Source organism: Tetrahymena thermophila (genome assembly GCF_000189635.1).
Source record: "Tetrahymena thermophila SB210 genomic scaffold scf_8254654, whole genome shotgun sequence".
NCBI lineage: Eukaryota > Ciliophora > Oligohymenophorea > Hymenostomatida > Tetrahymenidae > Tetrahymena > Tetrahymena thermophila.
In genome coordinates this window covers 444,605-469,133 of record NW_002476422.1, presented here as the reverse complement: position 1 = coordinate 469,133, position 24,529 = coordinate 444,605, and the positions used below count along the sequence as shown (strand labels likewise).

Below are 24,529 nucleotides of genomic sequence, written 5' to 3'. Positions count from 1 at the left end.
TACTCATATTAAACCTATAAAAATATTTTTTTATAATAAAAAATTTTTGTTATTTATGTTTGGATAATTAACCTAAAGAGTATGAGCTATGAAATTAATGCTTTTAAATATTGTGGTAAATGAATATTATTGGTAGGAAAATTTTTTATTCATTCTATTTACTTAAAGAAAAATCTAAACAAAGATTTATTAAAATGTAAACTAAAAAACTCTTTAAAAATCATAAAACAATTTATACACCAAAAATCATCATTTATTAAAAAAATCCACTATCAACTTTCTTTAAAGAAAATTATAATTTATAAAAATTTAAAAATATTCTTTAAATAAATTTGTTTAGTGAGGTATTAAAGGAAATTAAGGTGGCATTAATATATGAACCATTAATATCTGCAATTATTTCTAAATGAGTACAGAAATAATTTCAAAATATAATTTGATTAATTTTCAATTAAAATGATTAAATATTTTTTAAATTTATCTTTATAAAACATCAAATTATGTAAAATAATGATAATAGCTAATGTTCTGATTGTTTTTTTAAATTTTAAAAAAGAAAGCTATTTTATTTAAATATCCTAAAATAACAGAAATTAATGTCTTATTTTATATAGTTTGTATTAATGATCTCAAATTTGTTAATTTATGCTAAATAAATTACTTGTTCACTTTCTTAAGGAATTTTTAGAAGAAAATCTACTATTAAACATTTATTTTTGTATATGTTCAAATATTTAATTAAACAAAATAGAAAATTAAAGTAACTACCTGAGGAATTAAAATATATTTATTTATGAAAATAATATTTTTCAATAGATTATTTTATTTAATTCAAATATATTTTTTTTATCAATTTATAAAATAAAACTATCCAGTTATATTTAAGTTATATTAGTTATTGAAAGTACTTTTTTTTAAGTATTTTATAAAGAAAAAAGTAACTTTCAGCTTGTAAAAATGTGATTGTTTGGAAAAAATGATTTTTAAATGAATAATAATTAATAAATTTAAATTAAAAATATCTTTTTAAAATAAAATAATTTTAAAAATGAAATATAGATTAGGATTTATGTATGGAGTATCTAGTATCTGTTTGTTTTTATTGTAATTCAATGTGTTAGTAAATATTTAGAAGACTCTCTTCTTATATATTTTTAATATTCATTAATTATTTTTATGTTTTTTTTTATTTGATTTTTTATTTATTATTCATTTAATTAGAAACACATTTTTATTTTAGATAGAATATTGAAAAAAAACAAACAATTAGATTTAAAGATCTATCTAATATTGAAAAAGTAAATCAAATGGAAGTAGAATAAGTTTAGGAATAGTCTTAAAATTAAAAAGAAATTTCAAATGAAGAACTTTAAGTCTATGATAGACAAAGGTTCATAGGAGTTGAAGTATAAAAAAGGTAATCTTTGCAAATTATCATTTAAAAAAAGTAATTTATCTAATTTATCAAGATTATTAAACGCCAAAGTTTTTATCACTCCTGCAAATGGTGTTAACACAGAATTAGCAAAAAATTTAATTCTTTGCGGTACAAATATATCAATTGCTGATAACGAGATTGTCAACTAGGATGATGTTGAAACAAATTTCCTTATTGCACCTCACGATTTAGGAAAAATAGTAATATTAAAAGAAATATCAATGCGCAATTTTTCTTATGAAAATTTATTTTGAAAATAGAGAGGTGAAGTTGTTAAAGCTAAGCTATAAGATATGAATCCAATGGTTAAAATAGACCTTTATCAAACATTTGATATTAAGTCATTTTACTAAAAATATATTCTTGAAAACAATGTTGATTGTTCTTTTACTAAAGAATTCTTCAATTAATTCAATATAATAACTTCTTCAACTCCAATCTTTAAAGAAATGGTAAGTTAAATAAATATAAAACGAAATTTTATTTAAAAATGTTATTAATTAAATAATAAGGAATTGTATGACGAAATAAGTCACTTTTTAAATATTCCTTATTACAACCAACTTTGCTGTGGTCTTTATGGTTTCTTTTATGTTTCTCTTGGCTCTCTATTCGAATTGACACAGTAATCAATTAATAAATAAATTATTTAATTAAATATCAAAGATATGCTTTTAAATTAAAGAAATAATATATCTTATTCTAACTTTAAATAAATAAAAAAATAAAAGAGCTAAACCTAAGATATAAAAGACAAAAATTGTTTAAGGAAAACTTGTCAAAGAACCTATTTTATTTGAGTATTTCCATAAAGTTAGCTTGAAATCAGAAAAATTAAAAAATTTCCTTGGAACAAATCCCAGAGGATCAAAGCCAGTATACCATGCAATTCAAAGTAAATCAACTTTTCTTTAAATTATTATAATTAAATATATTGTGTCTACTTATTTAAGTGATGAAAAGAGCAGAAGATTTAAATTTAAGATATGATCCTTACAATCACAGTGAGGAAAACTAAAAGGTTTTAGAATAAATAGTAGAGCTTGCTCAAGAAAAAATTAAAAATGAGGAAGATAGAGAATTCTATACAAATTTTGCAAAATTCTATGGAATTGAACACTGTCCAGTATACTCAGTTATTGGAAGTGTAGCAAGCCAAGAATTTATCAAAGTTATTGCCAGTAAGATTCGTTTTATAATTTATTGAATTTGAAATATTTTTTAAAATTAATGTCTATTTTATATATAAATTTAAGAGGATAAAATGCCTGCCCTTAATTGGTTTGTATATGATAGCTAAATTGGATATGGTAAAATAGAAAGCTAAACTGATAAAATAGATGCAACATATGTAGATTTACCTGAGTTAACAAGAAAAGTTGAAGAATAGCAAGAATGAAAAATCAAAAAAATAAATTTAGTTTTCAAATAATATTTAATTTTTTTTTTTGAAAATTTAATTTATGTTGAATATTTGTTAAAAAGATAGCAAGCAGTAAATTTATATTAAGTAAAATTTTTTTCTATAAAAACCAAAAATAATTTTAAATGTCTTTATTTTGTTTGCCATTATTAAATAACTCTCTCAATAGTAGAAGTTTAAATTAAAATTACTTTTAAATGAAATAAAAAGTAATATTTTTTAATAAATCAGAATATCTAACTAACTCTATTTATTTATTGTTTTTAAAAAATAGTTTCTATTTTAAATCAAACTAAACTAATTTTAAATGTTGAGCAAATTAAAAATAAATAAAATTATATTTTTCAATCAAAAAAATTCAAAGAGAAAATAAATAAATAAATAAATAAATAGAAAATCTTACTAATCATATCCTATAGATAGAATTTGATTAGTTTTAGAATAACTTCAAATATTTTTAATTATTTGTTAATATTGAGATAAAAAATTTTATTAATTATACATTATATGACTGACTGATTAATAATTAATAACAAAATTTTTAAATTTATTTAGGTAAAATTATATTAAAGTAAACTATAAAGAAAAAATTTTGATCATTTTAAAGATTATAAGCTTAAAAAAAATGGTATTAGTAAATTATTAAGCTTAGTAGCTATCTAGCTGAAAATTTCATTCATCTATAATAATTTTTTAATTAAATTAATTTAATCTAAAAAATTTTATCAATCCGATATGAAAAAATATATCTATAAAAATATTTAATTTGTTAATTTTATTTATTAAGTTAAGTATTTGTTTTGTTTTGGTAAAATAAATATTATAAAATAAGATACAGTCTAAATATAAAATTAACTTAAAATAAAAATAAATAATATAAATATGTGGTAATTTATGCAATTCATTTCACTTTTGAGTTGATACACTCAAAAATTATAATTAAGGTAAAACTTATGGACTCCTGCTCCTCAATGGAGTCATTCTATTTTTTGTGTAAGGATTTATCATTTAAGGCTTTGTATGTTGATCTTTATTAAAGAAAAGGTTGTGCTGTTCCAAACCGTTTTAATTATGGAAAAAATTTTTTTCGTTAGATTTAACAGGAGTGTTTTTTAATTTTGCAGGGCTAGGAATATTAGTGTTGTATTTGCTGCTTGAAGAAGTGAGAGCTGATTTAAGAGTAAGATCAGACTAAGAATGAGTATTTGTTTTTGTTTATCTTTATAAAATAACACTTTAAAAGAATTATTAAGTTGTTGAACTTAAATCAATAGATGACTTTGGAATATTTCTATTACTGTGAGCCTAAATTTTAAAAATAAAATTGAATTACTTTTGAAATAAACTAATTAAAATCCTACTTATAAGTTAAATCTTTATGATTTTAAAGTATCTTCATGTGCTGTTTATTCGATTCCATCAATTAACTTTTCAAAAGGCACTGATTATTTAAAGAATAAATTTTGCAAGTCTTTTCTTAAAATAATTTTAGGTGGTAGCTATTTTAAAATTGAGTTTTATGAATTTCTTTGCTATAATTTATAAGGGAACTGTTTTTTTTCTGGAGACCTGGATTATATTTTTAAATATTTAATTTATTTTTCAAAAAATATTTAAAATTAATATACTATTTCTCTGGAATAGTAAGATTTTTAAGACTCATCGACAAAGTATTATTTTTGAACATTTATTTTCTATTTGTTTATTGGCTGCTTTCATCATGAATATTGGTTAGTGACCTAAATTATTTCATTAAATAAATATTTAATCATCATAAAAAAGATAAAAATTAATTAAAATTTATTCTAACAAAAAAGCCTTGAAAATAATAAAATTAATTAAAATTTAATTGATAAAAGATTTTAATTTACTCAATAATGTTGTATTGTATCATTGTTTATCTCATTTTTTTAATATTTTCTTATGGACGAGAGTAGTTGGATTTATTTCTGTTAAACTTATAATTATCTAAATCAGTTTAAGTAAGTCTTTCTTTGTAATCTTAGTCTGTCATTTTGCTAGCAGGAGTATTTTTATCAGGTGAGCAGTCTCCAATGCATGTCATTCTGATATTTGTTCTTCCCTTTGAATTTCCTCTTTCTAGTCTTTCATATTTAGCTTATTCTTATTAAAATTACTAAAGCGAATCAGATAATTTTAGTTCGTTTTATCCTTAATTGTCTGATTATTCAAAGAATGTTTTGTCTAAAGCTAAATAATTTAAAGTAGTTTAAATAAAAAATTGTATCAAAAGTATTCTAAAGTAAAGTTTATTTAATAAACATATGAAAAAGAATAATTAAACCTATAAAATAATTTAGGTTATTTTAATAGTAAATGATAAAAAAGACTATCAAAAAAAATAAATTTCATTTTAAAATTTAATTAAATATTTTTTAAAAATTTAAAATCCATAAAAAAAATAATTTTAAGGTTAAATTGAAATTAATTTAGCATTTTTAATTTATAGAAAAATGAAGTTTGAAAATTAGAAATTCTAAATGAGTTTGTTTTGTTTTATATGAGTGAAGAAATAAGAAATTAAGTTTTGTATAATGAGGAATAAATAAAAAAAATACCTGCTTTTAAAACACTCAGCTACTTTTCTTTCCTTAGCTTTAAATTTTTACTATCGATTGCTTGTGATTTAAAATTTTGAATGACCATATTAGCGAGTTAAACTTTTCTTGCCATAGCTGATTGAATGTCCATATCATTATGCTTTATTTGATAAGCAGTAGCAGGACCTCCACACTCATGGCACGTACAACTTTTTCTTCTTAATTTCTTTGCTTATTTTTTTTTCTTTCTCTGCTATCTCATAACTATAAATTTTTAAGCCAAAAGACTCTCTTTTTGTTTTTTTCTAGGGAAAATGTTTATTTGGCTACTTCTACGAGCATTAGATCCATTTAAATTTGGCTAAGAGACTGCTTATGCAATCATAATCGTAGGCATTTGATCTTACTATTGCTGTTGTCTGTACTTATCATCAAGATCTTAAATTAAGGATTTATATTTAACTATATCACCTGAAAAACTTCTTTTGTCTTTGTTCAATTATAAAGAAGGATGGAGAGCAATTTAGTGATTGCAGTCATATCCGTTGATCTAAGATTTAGCAAATTTAGATAACCTGAGTTCATTTATTTCCTTTAAGACTATTGACTAATCTTAAGATTCTGTATTCTTTATTTCTTGATTTTTATTTTAGGTATATTAGTTTATTATATTAATGTCATAAAATTGTATTTATTTTTTTTAGTCTGCATCAAAAAAATTTTTATAGTCTTAGTATTTGAATTTTTTTTATATATCTTGACTGATAGCTCTACTTGCAATACAAACAATATTAGATTGCTTTTGAACAATTTGACTATTATTGTTATTATTAAAATCTAAGATTCTATTACTTCTATCATATCTTTTGTTAGATTTATTATTTTTTAATAGAAGTTGCAAGACATTTTCCAAATTAATTTAATCTGGACTTTAAGGTTCGCTTGCAGGTGAGTTATGTTATTTGTTTGTCATAATGTAAATTAAAATTATTAATTTATTATGAAAAAATAATTAAAAATTTATTGGTATTTTTTTAAATTATTAGCTAATTAATACACAGTCATAATAAATATTGTAAAAATCTTTCTTCTATTTTTAATGGATTGCAAGTAGATAAATTAATCATTAAATTGATAAGATAATAAACAAATAACTAAATTTCGAGACGATAGAAAATGATAATATTAATCCTACTAAAAAACTATAAATAATAATCTAAATTGGCTATGACAAATTGGATAATTTGTATTAATTAATTCTATTATTTATTTATGTAAATTAATTAATAATTTTTTAATTTTGTAAAATAGAATTTATTTTTTCATTTAAATCTATCTATTTTTTGTTGGGTAGCGTAGCAATTTTATAAAATATCAAAATATTGTATTATATATATAGATGTGTGTGTTTTGTTTATTTGATTGATTATGAGCATTATATTTATTAAATAATTTGTCTAAAATATGTTACTGTCTTATTCGAATATTGTATAGAGCCTGATTGGCTTTTAAGAGTTGGGAAGTATGAGGGTTTCTTCGTTTGCGATTTTCAAAGTCTGTTTCTTCTCATATTTGATAGTTTTTTAGCTGTGGAATGCCTAAACTTCATTATCTAACTCTTCATTATAAACAAATAATTTAGTTGCAATTCTTCACTGGTTTATAAATTACAAAAAGAATTATGTAAAAATAATTCTTACTTGACTATCTTCTTTCGATTTTATGACTTGAAGCAACTGAATTTAAATTGAATTAACCCAATAACTATTTAATATTTAAGAAATTTATAAATATGCAGTCTATTTAAGTGCTTTATTGAACCATTTAAAATTAATTATCATTAATGGTTAAATCATTACATCAAAGTTTTAATCAATTTTGTTGACTATGGGAGTTCCTTCTGAATATGATGAAATAGAGTCATTCAAATCATTATTATTCATGGTCTTCAGAAGCTATTTTTTATTTATAATTGAGCAAATTTATGTGCTAGGTAAAGTAAATAAGGCTATCAATAAGTATATTATAAGCTAAGCTTTGTCTTATTAATTTCTATGTATCTATCTATATCTTATGTAAAATCAAATATGTTTAATAAATGGAAATATTTTATGTACAATTAATTAATTATTAACTAGATAAATAAATAAATTAATTAATTTTGATAATACATAAATAGTAAATATTTTTTACAAAAAGAACTTTTAAGTCTTTATTTATCTAATGAGAGGTTGTAATTAATTGAGATCTATTGAATTACTGAAATTATTAATTTATTTGTTATTTATTACTAAAATAGTAGAGTGTACATGCAAGCATATCAAAAGTCCTTTTTTATTAAGTACTTACCTTCTTTAATTCAGTCAAATTACTATTCTCTAAATGCCATAAATTTTTTGTCTGTAAAACTCATCCACACTTTCTATCAAAACATATTTATTTTTTGAATAAGCTAATCATTAGTTTGATTTAGTTATTAATTATAAATTTTTGTAACTCAATCTCTTATTTGAAACTCTACAATTACCTTTCATAGTTACCATCAAATAATTTCTTCTTCAAAGCATTGATTTTCCCAAGTAAGGTAGCTATTACAAATTATTATTATATCAAATTTTTTCTTTCTATTAAATTCATTCTAGCTCGAAAGATGGTTCTAAACAAAATATTTAAAACTAGCTATCGGTATCCTTCTCCCATATTAGTACCTAGCAGAATTTGATAAAAGTAAACATTAATTAAGTATGGAAGATATTTACTTTTAATATTGTATGAATCAAAGAATTTTTATTCTTTAGTTAGCATGGTAAATTTTATTCTCGCTTTACAAAATTAAAAAAATGTAAATATCTATCTATCTAAAATATGAGAATACTAAATAATCAAAATGTTACAAATTATTTATTTTTTCAAAAATTCTAATATATATATTGTATAAGTTAGAAGCACTCTTATTTTTAAAACTAAATTATTGTATTTTATTGTTTAATCATATAATAAAATAAATTTAAGTTTGTAATAAATAAATTAATTTACTTCTAATTTTACATTATTTAATGAGATAATAGCTTACATTTTAAATTGTATTTAAAAATTATTAATAATTAAGAAATTTACAAGTATTTTATTTACTTACTTACTTATTTAATTATTTTTCATGTTAGTTTTTCAAGATTTAAAATCAAAACATCCATACATAAATTATTTTTCAAGTTTATTAAAAAATTTTAAAAAATGTTAAAATAATTAAATTATAATCAGCTCCTAAGTGGTAAACCTCAGATTATCTAATACTATTTAAAATATTTTATAAAGATAGGTATCACGTAGCATTTCAGTCCTGATTCAGCGTACTTAGTAACCATCCCACCCAAATATATTAAAATTAAAGATTTATTCAAATAAATTATGATTAATTATAAATATTTTTCCTTTTAAAACCAATTATTGTATTTTTATCATAAAAACATAATTTTTTTACAATTTTAAATTTCATTTTAAAATAGCTCCTTCATTAAAAATAAAACAGATATATAATTTATTTAATTATTTTTTTTTCATAATTTTTTAAGGTTCAAAATAAAAACCAACATAAATTATTTTAGAATTTATAAAAACTATTTTGAAATTAGATTATTTTGTTGAAGTTAATTTTAATCGAAATAAAACCTTCAGATTAATTAACTAAATGCTCATTATTTTTCTAGTTAGCCTTTTGAGATTTTGTCAAAAACAAATGTGAGATTCTTTTTGAATTTTGCAAAATCATCAATTTTTTAAATATTTAAGTGAGTTTCTTTCATTTCTTTCTTCATTACTACCTTAAGTAAGTAAATTACATTAGCATTTGTTATTTCTTCCCATCCTATTTCCTCTTCGTCTCCTGTAATATCACTACTAATTGCATTTTCTAGCTGGTACATAGTTTCAGATGAGAGATTAAATCTAATTTTAAAAAGCCACAAAATAAGCTTGACAGTAATTGATAAATTATTTGAAACTTGATTTAGCTATTCTTAAATCTTCTCATATTTATTTCCCAATTGTATTAAATCATCAAAACTCTTTTTAAATTTAAATATTTAAAAAAAATTAATTTTAAATTAATTTATCTAATAATAATTTATTACCTTTTGCATCAATATATCTAAGTTATTTATAGGAGCAGGATTCTTTTCTTTAAATCTAGTTAATAATCTTTTTTAAATAGTACGGAATTCAGTAGCTTTTTTTTCTAAAAGGTCTTTGCTATCCAATAATTTATGGCGAAGTAGATAATGAGCATCTACTACTGTAAAGAAATCTTAAAATGTTACAACTTCGGTGAATGTTATGTCAGCTACATTTTTCTCTAATTTAGTTTATAAATACATTAATAATTTATTCTTTTTAAATTTGATTAAAAAATATCAGATTTTTTTTGGAATTATTTAATTTTGTTTTAACAAAATACAGCAAAACTTGATTATTTAAAAGAAAATCGATGCATAAATTCAAAAAAAACAAATTTTATTATTACTTATTAAAATATATTTGATATTTTTTAATAAATTACTAAAGAAAATGTTTGAAAAATTTACTTGACTCTTAATATTTTTTTATCTTTTAGAAAAAATAAAGCATGATGAAATATATTCCCTCAAAAGTAGAGCTTTAAATTCTATATTTATCTCCTTGCTTAGAGCATAAAATAGTTCCATAATTTCCATTTGAATATTCAAAGGTATAAGTATTAGGTGCTTAAAGACATTCTTCTTTATTTGTGCATTTATCAACTACATCCTTAAAGACTTCTGAAATCTAAAATATTAAAAAATAAATTTATATATAAATTTTTATCTTTATTAATTACATTTTCGCATGGTAAACTTGTATTGAAATTTAATTTGTAATTTGCATTTTTTATAGGTACTGCTAAATGGCATTATAAACCGCAAGGTAATTCAATTCTACCTACTGAATTTCTTGGGTCTCTATTAGCTTACTCTTTTAATATTAATAATTTAAAATAAAAATGATACTTTGTATTTGGATTAAATAATACTAAATAATCAATTAAATGCAAATTAACATACTTCCTGGAGCACTGTTGTGGTATGAAACAAGAATTTCTACTTAGCTGGCTGACGGGTTGAAAGACTTGAGTACGTATATTGGAAACTCGTACTAATATGAATTAACTATTTCTTGTACTGAATGAGGCATTTTATTTGCTGGTACTTCTAAATTTGGAGGTAAGATAAGAGATATAATCACATCAGAAGCTTTAATTCCAGTATATTAAAGATTCACATTTACTTTTACGCATTTAACTGATCCATTTTCAAACTTATAATATTTTTCATCATCTTATACATAGTCATAAGCAGGAATAGGAGCTGAAACCTAAATAAATTTAAAATAAAATAAATATTAATTAAAGAAAAGAAATTTATTTATTTATTTATTTATTTACTTAAATATTTATATTCATAGTTTCGTTTGCATCAGCCTTCTTAACAGGCTATTTACTTTCTAATTAATTGATTTTCTAAAATGCTACTTCATACATATCACTGATTTAATTTATTGTTAAGTTTTATCCAGGAAGAGGAGCAAAGCTATCCATCTAATTGAGTGGTGGTTCTGTACCCAAATAAGATACATTCAACCAGCCTTCATCATTTAAACCAACTAGTAAACCTCTCTAGCCATCAAATGTTCCTACTCCAACACCATGACAAACATGATCTGTTCTTTATTAAAAGAAAAAAAATTATTAACTATTCTTTCTTTATTTAAATTAAAATAACATTTATATTATTTTAAATTATGTTTTAAAATTTTAAAACTTCTAGTTTAATTCAACCAGAAAGCAGTAAACCCTTTTTTTTGTTTGAAAGCTTATTTTTTAAATCAATTTAAAGCAGTCCTAACTAATTTTATCACTCAATTAAATATCAAAATAATTACTTTGTTGCCCAGAGAAGCTGGAAATCCTCATAAATCATAAGGTGGTGAGTAAACGAAGTGATTATTAAACTAATAACACGCAGAGGCTGCTAGCTTAATGGATCTAAGACAGCCTTAGCATGTTTTTCTGGAATTTCATTAATATAAAAATTAGCAGCAGGATAATCGAATCTTTTTTATGTTCTTATTTATCCTGTTTATGTAATCACAAATAAGGCTTCCTCAGTCAAAGCTATAAAATCAAATACTTTATGATCACGACAAACACACTCCAGCTTGAGGCACTACTCGCCAATATTAAGAGTCCAATCTGGAAGCAATTTCTAAATTTCAAAATGATTAAAAATTTAAAAAAGAGATTAACTTCATTTAAAATTAAAAATTATGTTAATTTGTTAATTTATTTTTTTATAATTTTTAGTAAATATCTTTGCTTTTTTTAATAAATTAATTAATCAGATGTGCTTCTTGCTTAAAATATTTATTAATAGAAGTATATTTCGATTACTTTTGTTCCATTTGAATTGCTCGCAGCACCAATGTTAGAGATTTTGTAAGCTTCAATTTCATATGATGAATTTTATAAGACTATTTAATCTGTTGCAGAATTGTAAGAGATAGGAGAAGGTAGTAGAAATTCTTACAGCTGAACGCCAGCTGTTACCTAATCTGATTCTATAATCATAAGCAAACCATCACAACTCTATACACATATTTGATCTTTTTAAGATCCTCCAAAATTTCCTTAACACTAAATTATTATTTTTTATTACTATAGGATCTAATATTTTATAAATTTATTTTACTTACCATGTTATATGCGTTTCTAGGAAGGTTGCAGACATATGTCTTTTTTAAATTAATTCTTTAATCTGCAGTTGTTTCACACTCAAATATGCAAAGTTTTTTAAAAAATAATACTGACAAAAGCAACAAGCCTGCATTAGGAGAATAATAACCACATCCTACCTTTATTTATAAAATTTTATTTGTTAAATCATTATCGATTTTTGTTGTTTGCTTAAGTTTTGATATTATCAATTTTTGAATTTTAAAACAAACAATAGAGTAGTAGTTTCATAATAAAGAAATGAAAGGAATTTTGTTCTTTACTTGGATAATAGGTTCATTAAAATTTTGTTCAAAAATCATATCATCTATTTAGAAATCTCTTTTTTTAGGTGCATATATTCTTAAAAATCCTTAAAAGGAACCAACTACAACCCTATCTTAATGCTATGGATTATTATCAATATTTGCAACTAGTAAATGCTTATCATCAAACTCTTCATTGCCTGATATTCTAGTATTCCACCATTCTTTTGTTTGAAATAATGACATCTCTTTAATTTTGCTATTCTTCTTAATTCAAATAATAATTGATCTTTAAATTTCCTCCTTTATTTCCTTAAAAAACAGTCAGTCTAAACTTTCAAAAATGCTGGCTTTTATGATATTTTATTTATTTTTACTAATTGATATAAATCTTTGAATAATAATTATTAGCTATACAATCATTCATTTAATTAACAAATTAATAAGTAATTTATGTGTTTATTTGCATGTAAATTTTCTAATAAATTTTTCGCATTTAATGAATGCTCAAATCTTTTGATGTCAAATAATCCAAATAAAGTAAATAATTTGAATGAATGCTATAGCCAACGTTTCTAATTATAAACAACCATTTTAATAAATAATTTTATTTTAAATAGATAATTGACTACTAATTCTCTCAATTTTAATTTAATAATTATTGAAACAATGGAATTTAAAAATAATTTTTAAATCAAATTATACAAGATCTATTAATTGCACATATAAATAATCTTAAATTAAAAATATCAACTTAATCAGCTTAAGTAAAGCATTAATGAAACTTTAATTAAATCTTAAATCATTTAAGTTTTTTGGAATTAATTTACTAAAAAATAATTTTTATATTAAAAATAACCTATTAATATTTAATATGAATTAGTAAAAATATAATTTAATCAAATATGCTGATTAGTACATCAAATTAATTAATCATTTTTATAAATGCATTTATTAAAAACAAAATTGAAATTTATGAAGAACGTATAGCTTATTTAAATAATATTTATCAACCTATCAAAATTAAATTATTTTGTTCATTAAAAGAGTCTATTTATTTGCAATAACTAAATTTAAAATATATAATTTTTTCACAAAAAAAATATATTTCATCAAATAAGTTTTGACTGAATACCTTTTTAATTTCATATAATTTATAAACTATAAAATTAATTACAATCAAATTAATTTCTAAAAGTCTTATTCTAATGATTTCATTTTATCATTAATTATTTATATAAATAAAGAGTTTAATAACAACAATATATCAAGTAAAAATCAAAATAAAAGTTCATATTTATGGTGTAAAATGAATCTATGAAAGATACTAAAATGAATATTTTCTGCATTTAAGGATAGTAAAGAAAATTTTAATGAATAAGAATTTGTGGTAAAAAAAAAGCAATTAGAATAAGCTAACATAATTTTTTATTAGATATATTTTTAGTATTATATTTTTTTAATAAACAAATATATGCATTTAAAATCAAAATTAGTCAAGTCTACATCTTTAATTAGTGAGTATTTTAAATACTGATAAAAAATTGATAAAAACTCAAACACACATCTTTTTATGCAAGATAATACTTTATTATTAACTAATTGTTTGTAGTAAGTTTATAGAGAAGATATAATAATTTATTGAATTTTTAAGAAAATCAATTCGAAATAGAATAAAATATAAAATAATGTAGATATTGCTTAAGGCTTTGATATTTTTTTCAGCTTTATTTAAGATTTCTAAAGCTGCTAGTTGTTCAAGTTGCTTATATGGCTGCTGTGATTATTATGTATTTCATTTTTAAAAATAAATATCATTTTTTTCAAAAAAAAATATTAAAATGGTTAAATATAATATAAAATATATTAGATTATATAGTATCAAACTTATTAATATTTAGCTTCCCACATAATTTAATCAACAAAATAATTTTGCATAAATCGATTTTATGATTTTATGAAAATATTTTTATATTTTAAAGTTATGAATGAAATAAATACAAAAATGAAATAAAGCATTATTTATTTAATATGTCTTTTAAAATGTTGCAAATATCTAAGTATAAATTTTAATTAAATATAATATAGGGAAATTGCCCTGACTACAAAGGATAATGTGCATACTACAGTTGCTATTATTGTTCAATAAATGGAAACTGTGCTACTTATAGCGAATGCAATTCTACTTCATCAAAAGTTCTTATCATTATTATTTGCGTAATAGTAGCAGTTGTAGTAGTTGGGTTTGCTATTTGTTTTTATATTAGATATAAAAAGAGATAGAGAATTGAACAAATAAGATAAAAACATCTTCAAGCTTAATTAAACTCACAAAATGATATTTCAAATAACTCTAATGCAACTTAATAAGTTGCTATTGGCTATCCAGTACCAGATTATAATTAGCATGCATATTAAAATTAAAATTATTATGCTAACAATTAAATTCCATACAGTGGTAATATTGGTTAAATCTCAGCTAACTAACACCCAAGTTAGTAGTATTAATGCACAATACCTACAGGAGAAGCAATACCTCATTATTAAATATAGTAACAACACCCGTAACTTAACGTCTAGCCTGGTTATCCTGCCTATTGAATATATTAATTACAAAAAATAAATCTACTTTTAATAAAAGTCTAATTGCTATGATAATATTGCATCTTTAATTATATTATTTAATAATATAAATAGTGCTTTTGACAATATACAATTTAATTATTTTAATTAAACAATTTTTTATAATTTAAGCAATTTCTTCATTTTAATTTAATATTTTTTAACTAAAACAAAAAAATTAAAATAAGTTATTTATTTATTTAGCTTTTATCATCTAGTTATTTACTTAAATATTTTAAAATAAAAAATGATTTACATTTTAGTCTTTTAAATGTTTTAATCTGAAAAATTTACACTAAATAAATAACTCAAAAATTTGTTATATAATTTTATATACTTAAATTTAGAAAGACTGAATTTTTAAAAATTTTATTATTAAACTAATTGTTTTAAAAATGTCTTTTTCAAAAAAATTATATCATGAGAATAAAATTTCATTGTTCTTTGTTGATTAAATTTGATTATTAAAATACTTATTTTTTGATGAAGTTATAATAAATTTTTACAAACATTAAATGAATTTTGTTATAAAAGATTACAAAAAAATTATTAAAATTTAGTTGATTAATTAATTGATTTATAATTATTTTTCTGTTTAAACTCAATTTACAACTTAGAATATTTTTTAGTTTTAGATTGCTTCTTTAACGTTTTAATCATTTACAAGTATCTCCATAGGGATCATATTTAACATTCCTTTTACTCTCCAAACTTTTTTGGTGAGATTTCTTTTGAAAGGGATCCAGAATAATAATATTATGATAAACGAGAAGCAAACAAATGAAATGAATAAAGCTACGCAGACAGTTTAATAATAATTTAAATATGACTATATATCATTTTAAAAAGTATCTCTCAAGCCATCATTTGGACCTACTAAATATTATAATAGCCTGTCTGCATTTATGAAATCAGTTCCATTTATAAAAGTAATAATTTGACTCAAATTAGGTGCAGCGATTCTATACTATTGAATGATATTTCTTGTAGCTAATTTAAATTAATAGTTAAAAACAAATTAAATTACTTCAAAAAATGATTATTTTTATTATTAATATAAAAAGTTTAGATTTAATTGTTTTAATAATTTTTTGAAAATTTATTATTATAAAATCAAACTTTTAAATTATCAAAATATTTCTTCTTAAAAATTTATCAATTAGTTTTAATAAAAAAAATTGATATTTTTTATTTGTGATTGCTTACATTTTTATCTTGCAATAAAAGTAAATTATGTATGTTTGATCATTATAATGAATTATTAAATATTTACTAAAAAATAGATAGTTAATTTATAATTTTCTTTAAATGATCAATTGTAATTTTTTATTTTCAATGTTTTTAAAACTGGAATCAATTATTTATTTTTATATTTTAATAACGTTGAAAGCTTTTATTATTTTTTAAAAATTCAAAATTCATTTGCCAATTATTCATTTTAATTTTGTAATTAATTAATAAGATGTTTTTTTTTAAGAAAAATTTTGAAGAGATCAAAAGAAATTTTTTTATTCTTATGATAAATTTTATATAAAACCTATTTTTTTTAATTAAAAAAATATTTACTTAAAATAAAACTTTGAATTCCTAACTTTAGTCCATATGGAAGTACTTAATTTGCAACAGTTTAACATTCTGCCTAGGTAAGGTTATTGTTAGTATCCGTAGCTGTTGTTAGGAAAGGAAAGCATGTATTGTTAAAATTTAAGTTTGAGAATAGGTTCATATAATCATTAAACTCGCTTGGGAAATTATTTCCTGCTGAATCAAATATTTGCTATTACTATTCTAAAATCAAATCTGAATAATATTCTCTTAAATCTTATCCATTTTCTACATTTGGTTAACCTGTGCATATCTCTTCAAGAGTATAGGCCTACACATATCTATTTGAATTAAAAATTAGTAAGTATAAGTCGAATCAAAAATCCATTTTACTTTAACATAGGATTGGTTTACTATATGTAATAGTAGTGATCAAAGACATCATACAACTACGAAATGTTATTTTCGTTAGTCAGATACAATGCTATGAAAACTGATAAAAAAATAACAGAAAAAATTATAATTTTATAAAGATCATTCATAGAGCTAGAGTTAGTTGATTAATTTATTTTTTCACTTTTTTCTTGTAAAATTTCCTTTTCACTTCTCAAAATCTTTTCTTCCTACTTTCTGTCCTTTAATTTTTTAAAGCTTTTCTTCTTTTTATCTACAGATTGCTGGTATGACTCTGCATCTTACAAAGTGTAAGGAGCAACTTCTTGTGGATTGTCTTTTTTTAATATAAGCCTAACATCTTCTGCCTTATCGTTTTTAATCTAATTATCAGACTTTTATACCTAATTATTTTCAGGTAGCTTTTCTCTTCCTATGTTCTATATATAAATAATATCATATTTAATTTCTAATTCTTAATAGATATTAAAATCGATTTATTATTTAAAATGTATGTTAACTTTTCCTTTCATATTTTATAATCACTTTTTATTTATTTATTTATTTATTTATGTATATCTTTCAAAATAATTTTAAACTTTTAATATTTTCTCATAAAACAATTCATAGCTTTAGCCTTCTAAATTAAAAGTTGGGGCGTGTATAAAAATAAATAGTTAAAGATGAGAAAGAAAGCTTCTTAAATATTTATTTTAAAATTGATTTTTATCTGTAAGTTTTTTTTCATAATATTTAAGAATTTATTCTAAATAAGTTTTTGCTTAAAGTTGAAATTTAAAAAATATTACAATGATAACTTAGGAATCGTTTTAATTAATATTGCTTCTATGACTAAATTAATGTTAATCATCTTAATTATCCTTAAATTTATCTAAGTTTTCCTCGTTGTTAATAGTTTCATTTTAGGGTTTATCTGATTCTGTTTCATTTTTAATTTCAAAATTTTCTGGCTTTTCTTAATCTTGAGCATTGTTGGTGTTACTTTGAACTTATTGTGATTGGCTTTGTGATGCTTTCTAAGTTTAAAGCTTTTAAAGCTCGTTTCTTTCTTCTTCTTTCCAATCTAAAAACATATTTTAAAAGTTTTCTACTTTTAAAACTAGCTCATTTATTTCTTTTGGAGAAATCAATCCAAATAATGATAAGACTTTATTATTAGATTTGTGTGTAGTGAAAAGAAATGGCAGTATTCCAAATGTTCCTACTAGAATCACTGCTATTGCTGTCATGAATACGATAAACTCACTTTAATGGAAGGTATTTATTAAATTGTAATAGAAATTGAACATCTTATCAGCTTCATACTCTGAATTATTCCTTAAAACATGTAATCCATTCACCTTGTTATAATAGAAATACTTTTAGTCAGTTCCTACAAAAGTTCTTTTTTTATTTTAAAAATATTTTATTTAATTAATTTAAAATAGAAAATAATAGATACGGATTAGAGGGAATGCCATCAGGAAACATCATATTTGACATTGTAGAGTTAGAAATAGTGTTTGCACCAGTTGTATAAGAAAATATTGCATCTGTAAATTCTTGCTGTGATGATACTACTTAACCATTTTAAAGCATGGAAGAGGTAGTTATATAGTTACTCTAAAAAGTGTTAGAAGTAATACCATTTGCTTGCAGTTAATCCTTAATTATCTGAAACTAAGTTTTCTATATAAGTTCATTGTGGAGAAAAAGCTTTTGTTTTTAATCAAAAAATAAATATCTGAAATAAAAAATAAAATTTAATAATTACTGTGTTTTAATTCAGACTAAAAAGTGAATCTTAGGTAAAGTTTACAGGAATCGCCCAATAATTGCTATTTTAATAAAAGGACAATATTACATTTGTATACTAAATTAAAAACGAATTACTTTGCAATTGCCCACAGCTTTCTCTAATAATAATTAATGTCACTCATTTGGTTGTGTCTCATGTAAGAATCAGTGATAGAAGAAATGCCTTAGGAAAAGTAATTTATATAGTTAATTTTAATAGTAAATTCAGCTATAAGTAAAGATATTATTGCGATGAGAAGAAATAAAACAAATTTATCCATCAAAACAATAGGCTAAGGAATCTTTTTTTCTTATATCTTTGATTTGAATTCTTTAAATTATTTGAGATGGTCTTCATTAACAGACTCTTGCAGCTAAGAAGATCCCATATTTTAAGAATTGCTTTCAGAACCTAAAGAGCTTTTACTTTTTAATTCCTTTGCTTATTCATCATTTTTATCATGAGAATCTTTTGTTTGAAGATCATCTTTTTCAGAGTCGTTAATAATTTTTGTTGTAAGAGATTTACCACCTATAAGTGTCTTAGCAAGCTTCTTATAATCATTTCTCTTATATTCACTCTTTCCATCTTCTGTATCTTCTTCTTCAGTTACTTTTATCATGTTTATCTAAATTATTAAAATAATTCAAATTAAAAGTGATACTAGAAAATAGAAGAAAAAAAATAACCTTTTTTCCATCGTAAACACTCTCTTATATTAGATGAGTTCTTACCCTTATTCTTTACATTTTGTTAATCCTTGATTTTAAAGAGTTTTTCTCAGAGAAGGATTTTATCCTGCTTTATCTTTTGGACTTACCACTTTGATTATCTACTAACTTCTCTTCTTCAGTTATTTTAGAAAGTGCTTCTTAACTACTTTCACTAGAAGAATTTTGATAATCATAATCTCCCTAAGATCCGTCTCCATCACTTTCTTGTTGATCAGAGTCTATTGCATCTTCATCTTCTTCGTCAAGCATGTAATAGTATAAAATCTAAATTACATCTATCTCCATTATCTAGCCGTTTCCGTTTTTCATGTTTTCTTCTCCTTCAGGATCGTATATTTCTGGGACAATCCTTTCTAATAATTCAGAAAATTTTATAATTAATTAATTGGTTATTTTAAAAAAATGAGGCTAGAATTGTAGGTTCTTTTTAATAAAATTGAATTTAAAAATTTATTTTTCATTTAAAAGAAACAATTAAAAAAAGGTTGATTTATTTTTAAGCATATTCTGAATTTTACTTAAAGATAAACTTATTGATAATTTGTTTGAATATTAAAAGATATTTCAAGCAAGCAAGCAAGTAAGCAATAATTAATAAATTGAATATTTATTTTACCCATAGAAAGATGCGAATTGGATTATATTTTATATTAAATACATTCAACAGGAATTCCTAGCTTACTTATGAGAGACTTACTGATTCCTTCAACAGTGTCAGTATCTGGCCTATAAAGAATATAATGATCTTAACTTTAGAGAGTAATATTTAATTAACCAGAGTTTTATTTTTTTATAGACTTTTATTTACTTTGCTTTTTATATTAAATTTCATTTAAAAAACCAGCAATTAAAAATCCCTCTTCCATAGAATATACTAATCTCAGATATATTGAACATGGTATCAGCTAATGTTACTAATATTAAAAATTTTATAAAATGAGTAAGTAAATTTATTTTATTTATTTCAATACAAATTGATATAAAGTTTAAATTAAATTTAAAGAGGATACTTTGAATTAATAAAAATAATGAATTACTTTATTCTAAAGCATAACTATTCGATCCTAATCCATGTATTTTGACTCTGTACTTACCATCAAATTTACTATCATTTCATCATGAATTTCTGCGAAAAACTTTGGCATCAGTTTAGTAACATTTTGATCAATAAGTTCTTGCTTTTTGTACTTTGTAATACTTTTTTTTACAAAAATAAAATAAATCATGGCTTAATAAAAAAATTTGTTTACTGTAGAATTTCTTTGTTTACTTTGTGAATAGTTCCGACAACATCATGCTTATTATTACATAATATAAGGCCTACTCTAGAATTTTATCCATACTTTACTCTTTAAAGATCCATCACAGCTTAAGTAGCAGAAAGTTGTTTTTTTATTTCTTCTACACTTTCTAAAATTTTTTCACTTTCTTCTGTATCATTTAAAATTAATTTAAGATAATTCGCATATAATGTGAGAGTCCTTAAATTTTATGGGTAAATATCAATGAGTTCATCAAATTTATTTTTTATTGACAAGCTAATTTCTGTTATTTTTTCTCCTATTTTTTCTATCTTTTAAATTTCAGGCGCTTATTCCATCAGCTCTCTCCAATAATTTAAATGCATAACACATGATTTATCAATTTCTTCTTAAAAATATTGAATCTAATTTTTTTTTTTTACTTAATCAATAAATTAAAAATGTAAAAAATTTACCTTATTTGTGTAAGACATTATTTTGTCAAAATCTAATTCCTTTGGGCTCTCACATTTCTTATCATATTCTTCATATAAGCTCTCTTACACTATCAGCTAATGCCTAAATATTTTTAAATTATTCAATCAAATTTTTGTATTTTTCAAATAATCAATAAAGGACTTTAAAATTTTAAATTAATCTAAATTTAACAAATCTTAAAAATAAAACTTATATTTTTATTAGAATTTGAAAATTTTATGATATAAAAAATTAAAATTCAATTAAAAAAAATCTACACCAAAAAATTGTTTTTAAAAAATTAAATATTAATTAAATAAATAAATTATTGAATAAAATAAATCAATAAATAAAAGAAACTAACTAATATTTACCTGTAAGCTGAATAAACCTCTTAGAAACTAGGCTTTGTATTTACTGTATACATGAGTTCAACGACAGAACGATAAGGATTGTTTAATTTATCAAAGAGTATGTAGGCCCATATGAGATGTAGTTTATAGGGATGATTTGCTCGCTCTATAAAGTATTAAAGAATCATTTAAACATAGAGATACCATGCTCTTTCAATTTTTGCTTATTCTTCTTCAGAGAATTCTCTATCAACATTCAGTAATTCATTTGAAAGTATCTCTTTACAGAAACAATTAGGTGTTTCACAATTTTTAATATGCCATTTTACCATTCCCTTAATAATATATAAGTATAGTAAATCTATTTGCTCAATCTAATTTTTATTGATATATTTATTTACCTCAAGTACAATTGCATGGTTGTAATCTTTTCTCTTTCTTATCAATATAATCATCATCAGAACAAATGATTACTTATCATCATCAGTCGTAACTTAATCCAGATTTTTTTTAGTAATTTAGAAAGTATAGAAATCAAATGCTGTAATAAAAACTCCATAAAAAAGAGGGCCACCTTTTATAAATAAAAATTAATTTAAATGCTAAAAAAAATGTTTTATTTTTTAATCAAATAGAAAAAATTCTGATTTTTTTAGGAGAAATAAATTTTTTATAAAATAGATAGATACCAATGCAGACATAAAAGAATCCAATAGGATCAGCACTAGGATCTAAATAATAGACTAGACAGTTCATGCATGTAGTAAATAAGGTGAAGCACTCTACAAATACTTGCAGACAAAACAAAAACTAGTTATATTAAAAATAAAATTCTTAAATTTATTATCGAATTATTTAACTGTTTATTGAAAATAATGAGATGCAATGTTAAAATTAAGTACTCTATTATACCAGGCCGGGTTCATAAATCTATCGTTTAGGTTATTTGCCACAAATGCCATAAAAAATATATTGTATAAAGCAACTAAGTTAGCTCCTGGATCTAGTATATAATAATATTGCAGTAGGAATTTCAAACCAAGTTTTAAAAAGTGGCTTAGAGTTTCTGGTTGAGCTAATGGGAATTTCGAGTTTGGATTGGAATCATTAAAGTAAATATGGCAAACCACTGTATGAAAAAGAAACAATACAAGGCCAATTGCAGCAAAAGGTAAATGAACTAATTCCATTCCTTAATAGCAAGTAAAGCTAGCCATATACCTCGTGCTATTGCACTATATAAAATTAAGAAATATACTTAAGAAGTTCTATGGCAAAACAGTAATCTAAAGAGAACAATATATATATAGCAACTTCAAGCTCCAATTAAGTAGTGTTGACTAAGTACCCAATTTTCTTGGAGATTTCTGCATTTATTTATAAACGTAATAGGCTATTAAAGTAAAGAAAATAAGTATCCCTAAAAATATATAGTTGAAAAGAACTATCAAAAAACCATTTCCCTAAAATACAAAAAAATGCACTTATAAATATTGTATATAATTCCGGATATCTAGCCTTATAGTATTGTTATAAAGAAATGAATCTAAATAAGGATGCCATGCGTAATATTAGATTTGCAGCTAATCAATTATAATCAAAACAGCAAAGTAATATTGACTGAATTAACAAGATGTCATTATTTCATGAAAAAGGCGGTAGAAATCCAAAGTTATCTTTTCTTCTTTGTACTTTTTCAAGTAATTTTTTTCATCATTGTCTTTTCTCTTTGGTAAATACAAACTATTTTTTAAAAGTAATAACTCTCATCTGCATTTTTCTCAATTTTTTATAAAATTTATTTCCTTCATTTTAATTATAATTCTTATCATTGAAATTCAAATGTAACACAAAAAAAAATGTTATTTCTAACATCTTTTTATAATCAATACTGTTTCTAAATTCAATATGAATAATTAATTTACGCCATATTTTATGATCCTTATAAAGTGTTTTAGTTTTAATTTTTAAAGTAGAATGAATACTCCTTTCTATTTATTAACTTTAATTTATAAAATGAATTATCTATTTATCTCTTTAAATCAATATACCCTATGTTTTTACTAAGCACCAAAAGACTTATCAATTAAATTAATAAATTATTAATTATGTTAATTGTATTTAAATTTTTAATGTCAATCCTGAATTTAACGATAATCAAACCATTATCTTATTCTACTCCATATAAATGCAATTAAAAGTGAGCAAAAAAATAATAAAAATAACAACAAAATCAATTTTAAAAACTATTATATTAATTCTTTTAAAACATAAAAAAAAAATTAATTTACTAAACTATTTAAATCAATTTTATTTTGATTTAAGATTGATAAAAATATATTTATAAATAACTTTCATTTTACAATATTTATTTTAATTGCTGTTCTTTAAATCAATTTTATGAATCAAATAATACTTTATGATAATCACTTTCTCAAAAATCAAATTTCAATTATATTTAACTTCAAATTATTAAATGAGCTTTAATTAAATCAGAGATTTTAGCTAAGAATAATGCATTTCCTTTGTTAAAATGGATATTTTATTGCAAAAATTTTTAAATATTTAAATTTTAATTGAGAAATTAAGAACTAATTAAACATTTACATTTAATTTTAAAAATATTTTACATATAAATTTGAGAATGCTTATTTTTCTAATATCATTTTTTATTTATTTAGGCGTATTCTATACAAAAATACCTAATTTTTATTTTTTTGCTTTAATTAGAATGTTATTTAAGATACTAAAAAAAGGAGAAAAATATATCAGTTAATTTATTTATTGTTTAAATGAATTTCTTTTGAATAATTAAAATAAATTTAAAAAAAAAAATAGATTTTTAAATAATTTAATATTTACCTAATTACATTTATTTTTTAATGAAAATAAGTTAA

At 21.7% G+C, this 24,529-nt stretch overlaps 5 protein-coding genes across 5 annotated transcripts; 2 read left to right on the top strand and 3 right to left on the bottom strand. All coding sequences in view use genetic code 6, as the record gives it.

Annotated features, from left to right (window-relative positions):
• Positions 1-1,307: 1,307 nt before the first annotated feature.
• Positions 1,308-2,837, top strand: TTHERM_00519760 (ThiF family protein; the record flags this gene model as incomplete). Its single annotated transcript, XM_001015290.3, has 7 exons — positions 1,308-1,417; positions 1,470-1,638; positions 1,699-1,890; positions 1,951-2,063; positions 2,170-2,333; positions 2,392-2,619; positions 2,695-2,837. The coding sequence occupies 7 exons, from the start codon at positions 1,308-1,310 to the stop codon at positions 2,835-2,837; spliced, it is 1,119 nt and encodes a 372-aa protein (XP_001015290.1).
• Positions 2,838-3,638: 801 nt separating this feature from the next.
• TTHERM_00519750 (hypothetical protein) lies at positions 3,639-7,875 on the bottom strand. The gene is made up of 8 exons (XM_001015289.3): positions 7,282-7,875; positions 7,123-7,186; positions 6,894-7,040; positions 5,441-6,058; positions 4,733-5,072; positions 4,490-4,600; positions 4,223-4,430; positions 3,639-4,166 (listed from the first exon to the last, which is right to left on the bottom strand). Exons 1-8 carry the CDS (start codon positions 7,363-7,365, stop codon positions 3,768-3,770), a joined length of 1,971 nt encoding a protein of 656 aa, XP_001015289.3. The 5' UTR covers positions 7,366-7,875; the 3' UTR covers positions 3,639-3,767.
• A 1,239-nt stretch (positions 7,876-9,114) lies between these two features.
• Positions 9,115-12,715, bottom strand: TTHERM_00518740 (bardet-biedl syndrome protein, putative; the record flags this gene model as incomplete). The annotated part of the gene is made up of 10 exons (XM_001015287.1): positions 9,115-9,486; positions 9,553-9,773; positions 10,003-10,222; positions 10,275-10,408; positions 10,498-10,807; positions 10,878-11,157; positions 11,375-11,697; positions 11,883-12,125; positions 12,185-12,343; positions 12,488-12,715. The coding sequence occupies 10 exons, from the start codon at positions 12,713-12,715 to the stop codon at positions 9,115-9,117; spliced, it is 2,490 nt and encodes an 829-aa protein (XP_001015287.1).
• Positions 12,716-13,842: 1,127 nt separating this feature from the next.
• On the top strand, positions 13,843-15,070 carry TTHERM_00518730 (transmembrane protein, putative; the record flags this gene model as incomplete). Its single annotated transcript, XM_001015286.2, has 2 exons — positions 13,843-14,259; positions 14,558-15,070. The coding sequence occupies 2 exons, from the start codon at positions 13,843-13,845 to the stop codon at positions 15,068-15,070; spliced, it is 930 nt and encodes a 309-aa protein (XP_001015286.2).
• A 622-nt stretch (positions 15,071-15,692) lies between these two features.
• On the bottom strand, positions 15,693-23,562 carry TTHERM_00518720 (PAS domain S-box protein, putative; the record flags this gene model as incomplete). Its single annotated transcript, XM_001015285.2, has 17 exons — positions 15,693-16,081; positions 16,658-16,977; positions 17,030-17,469; positions 17,839-18,433; positions 18,492-18,745; positions 18,804-18,867; positions 18,923-19,455; positions 19,517-19,914; positions 20,178-20,475; positions 20,599-20,758; positions 20,812-21,227; positions 21,279-21,381; positions 21,654-21,967; positions 22,034-22,206; positions 22,322-22,442; positions 22,535-23,375; positions 23,558-23,562. The coding sequence occupies 17 exons, from the start codon at positions 23,560-23,562 to the stop codon at positions 15,693-15,695; spliced, it is 5,424 nt and encodes a 1,807-aa protein (XP_001015285.2).
• Between the last annotated feature and the right edge of the window lie 967 nt (positions 23,563-24,529).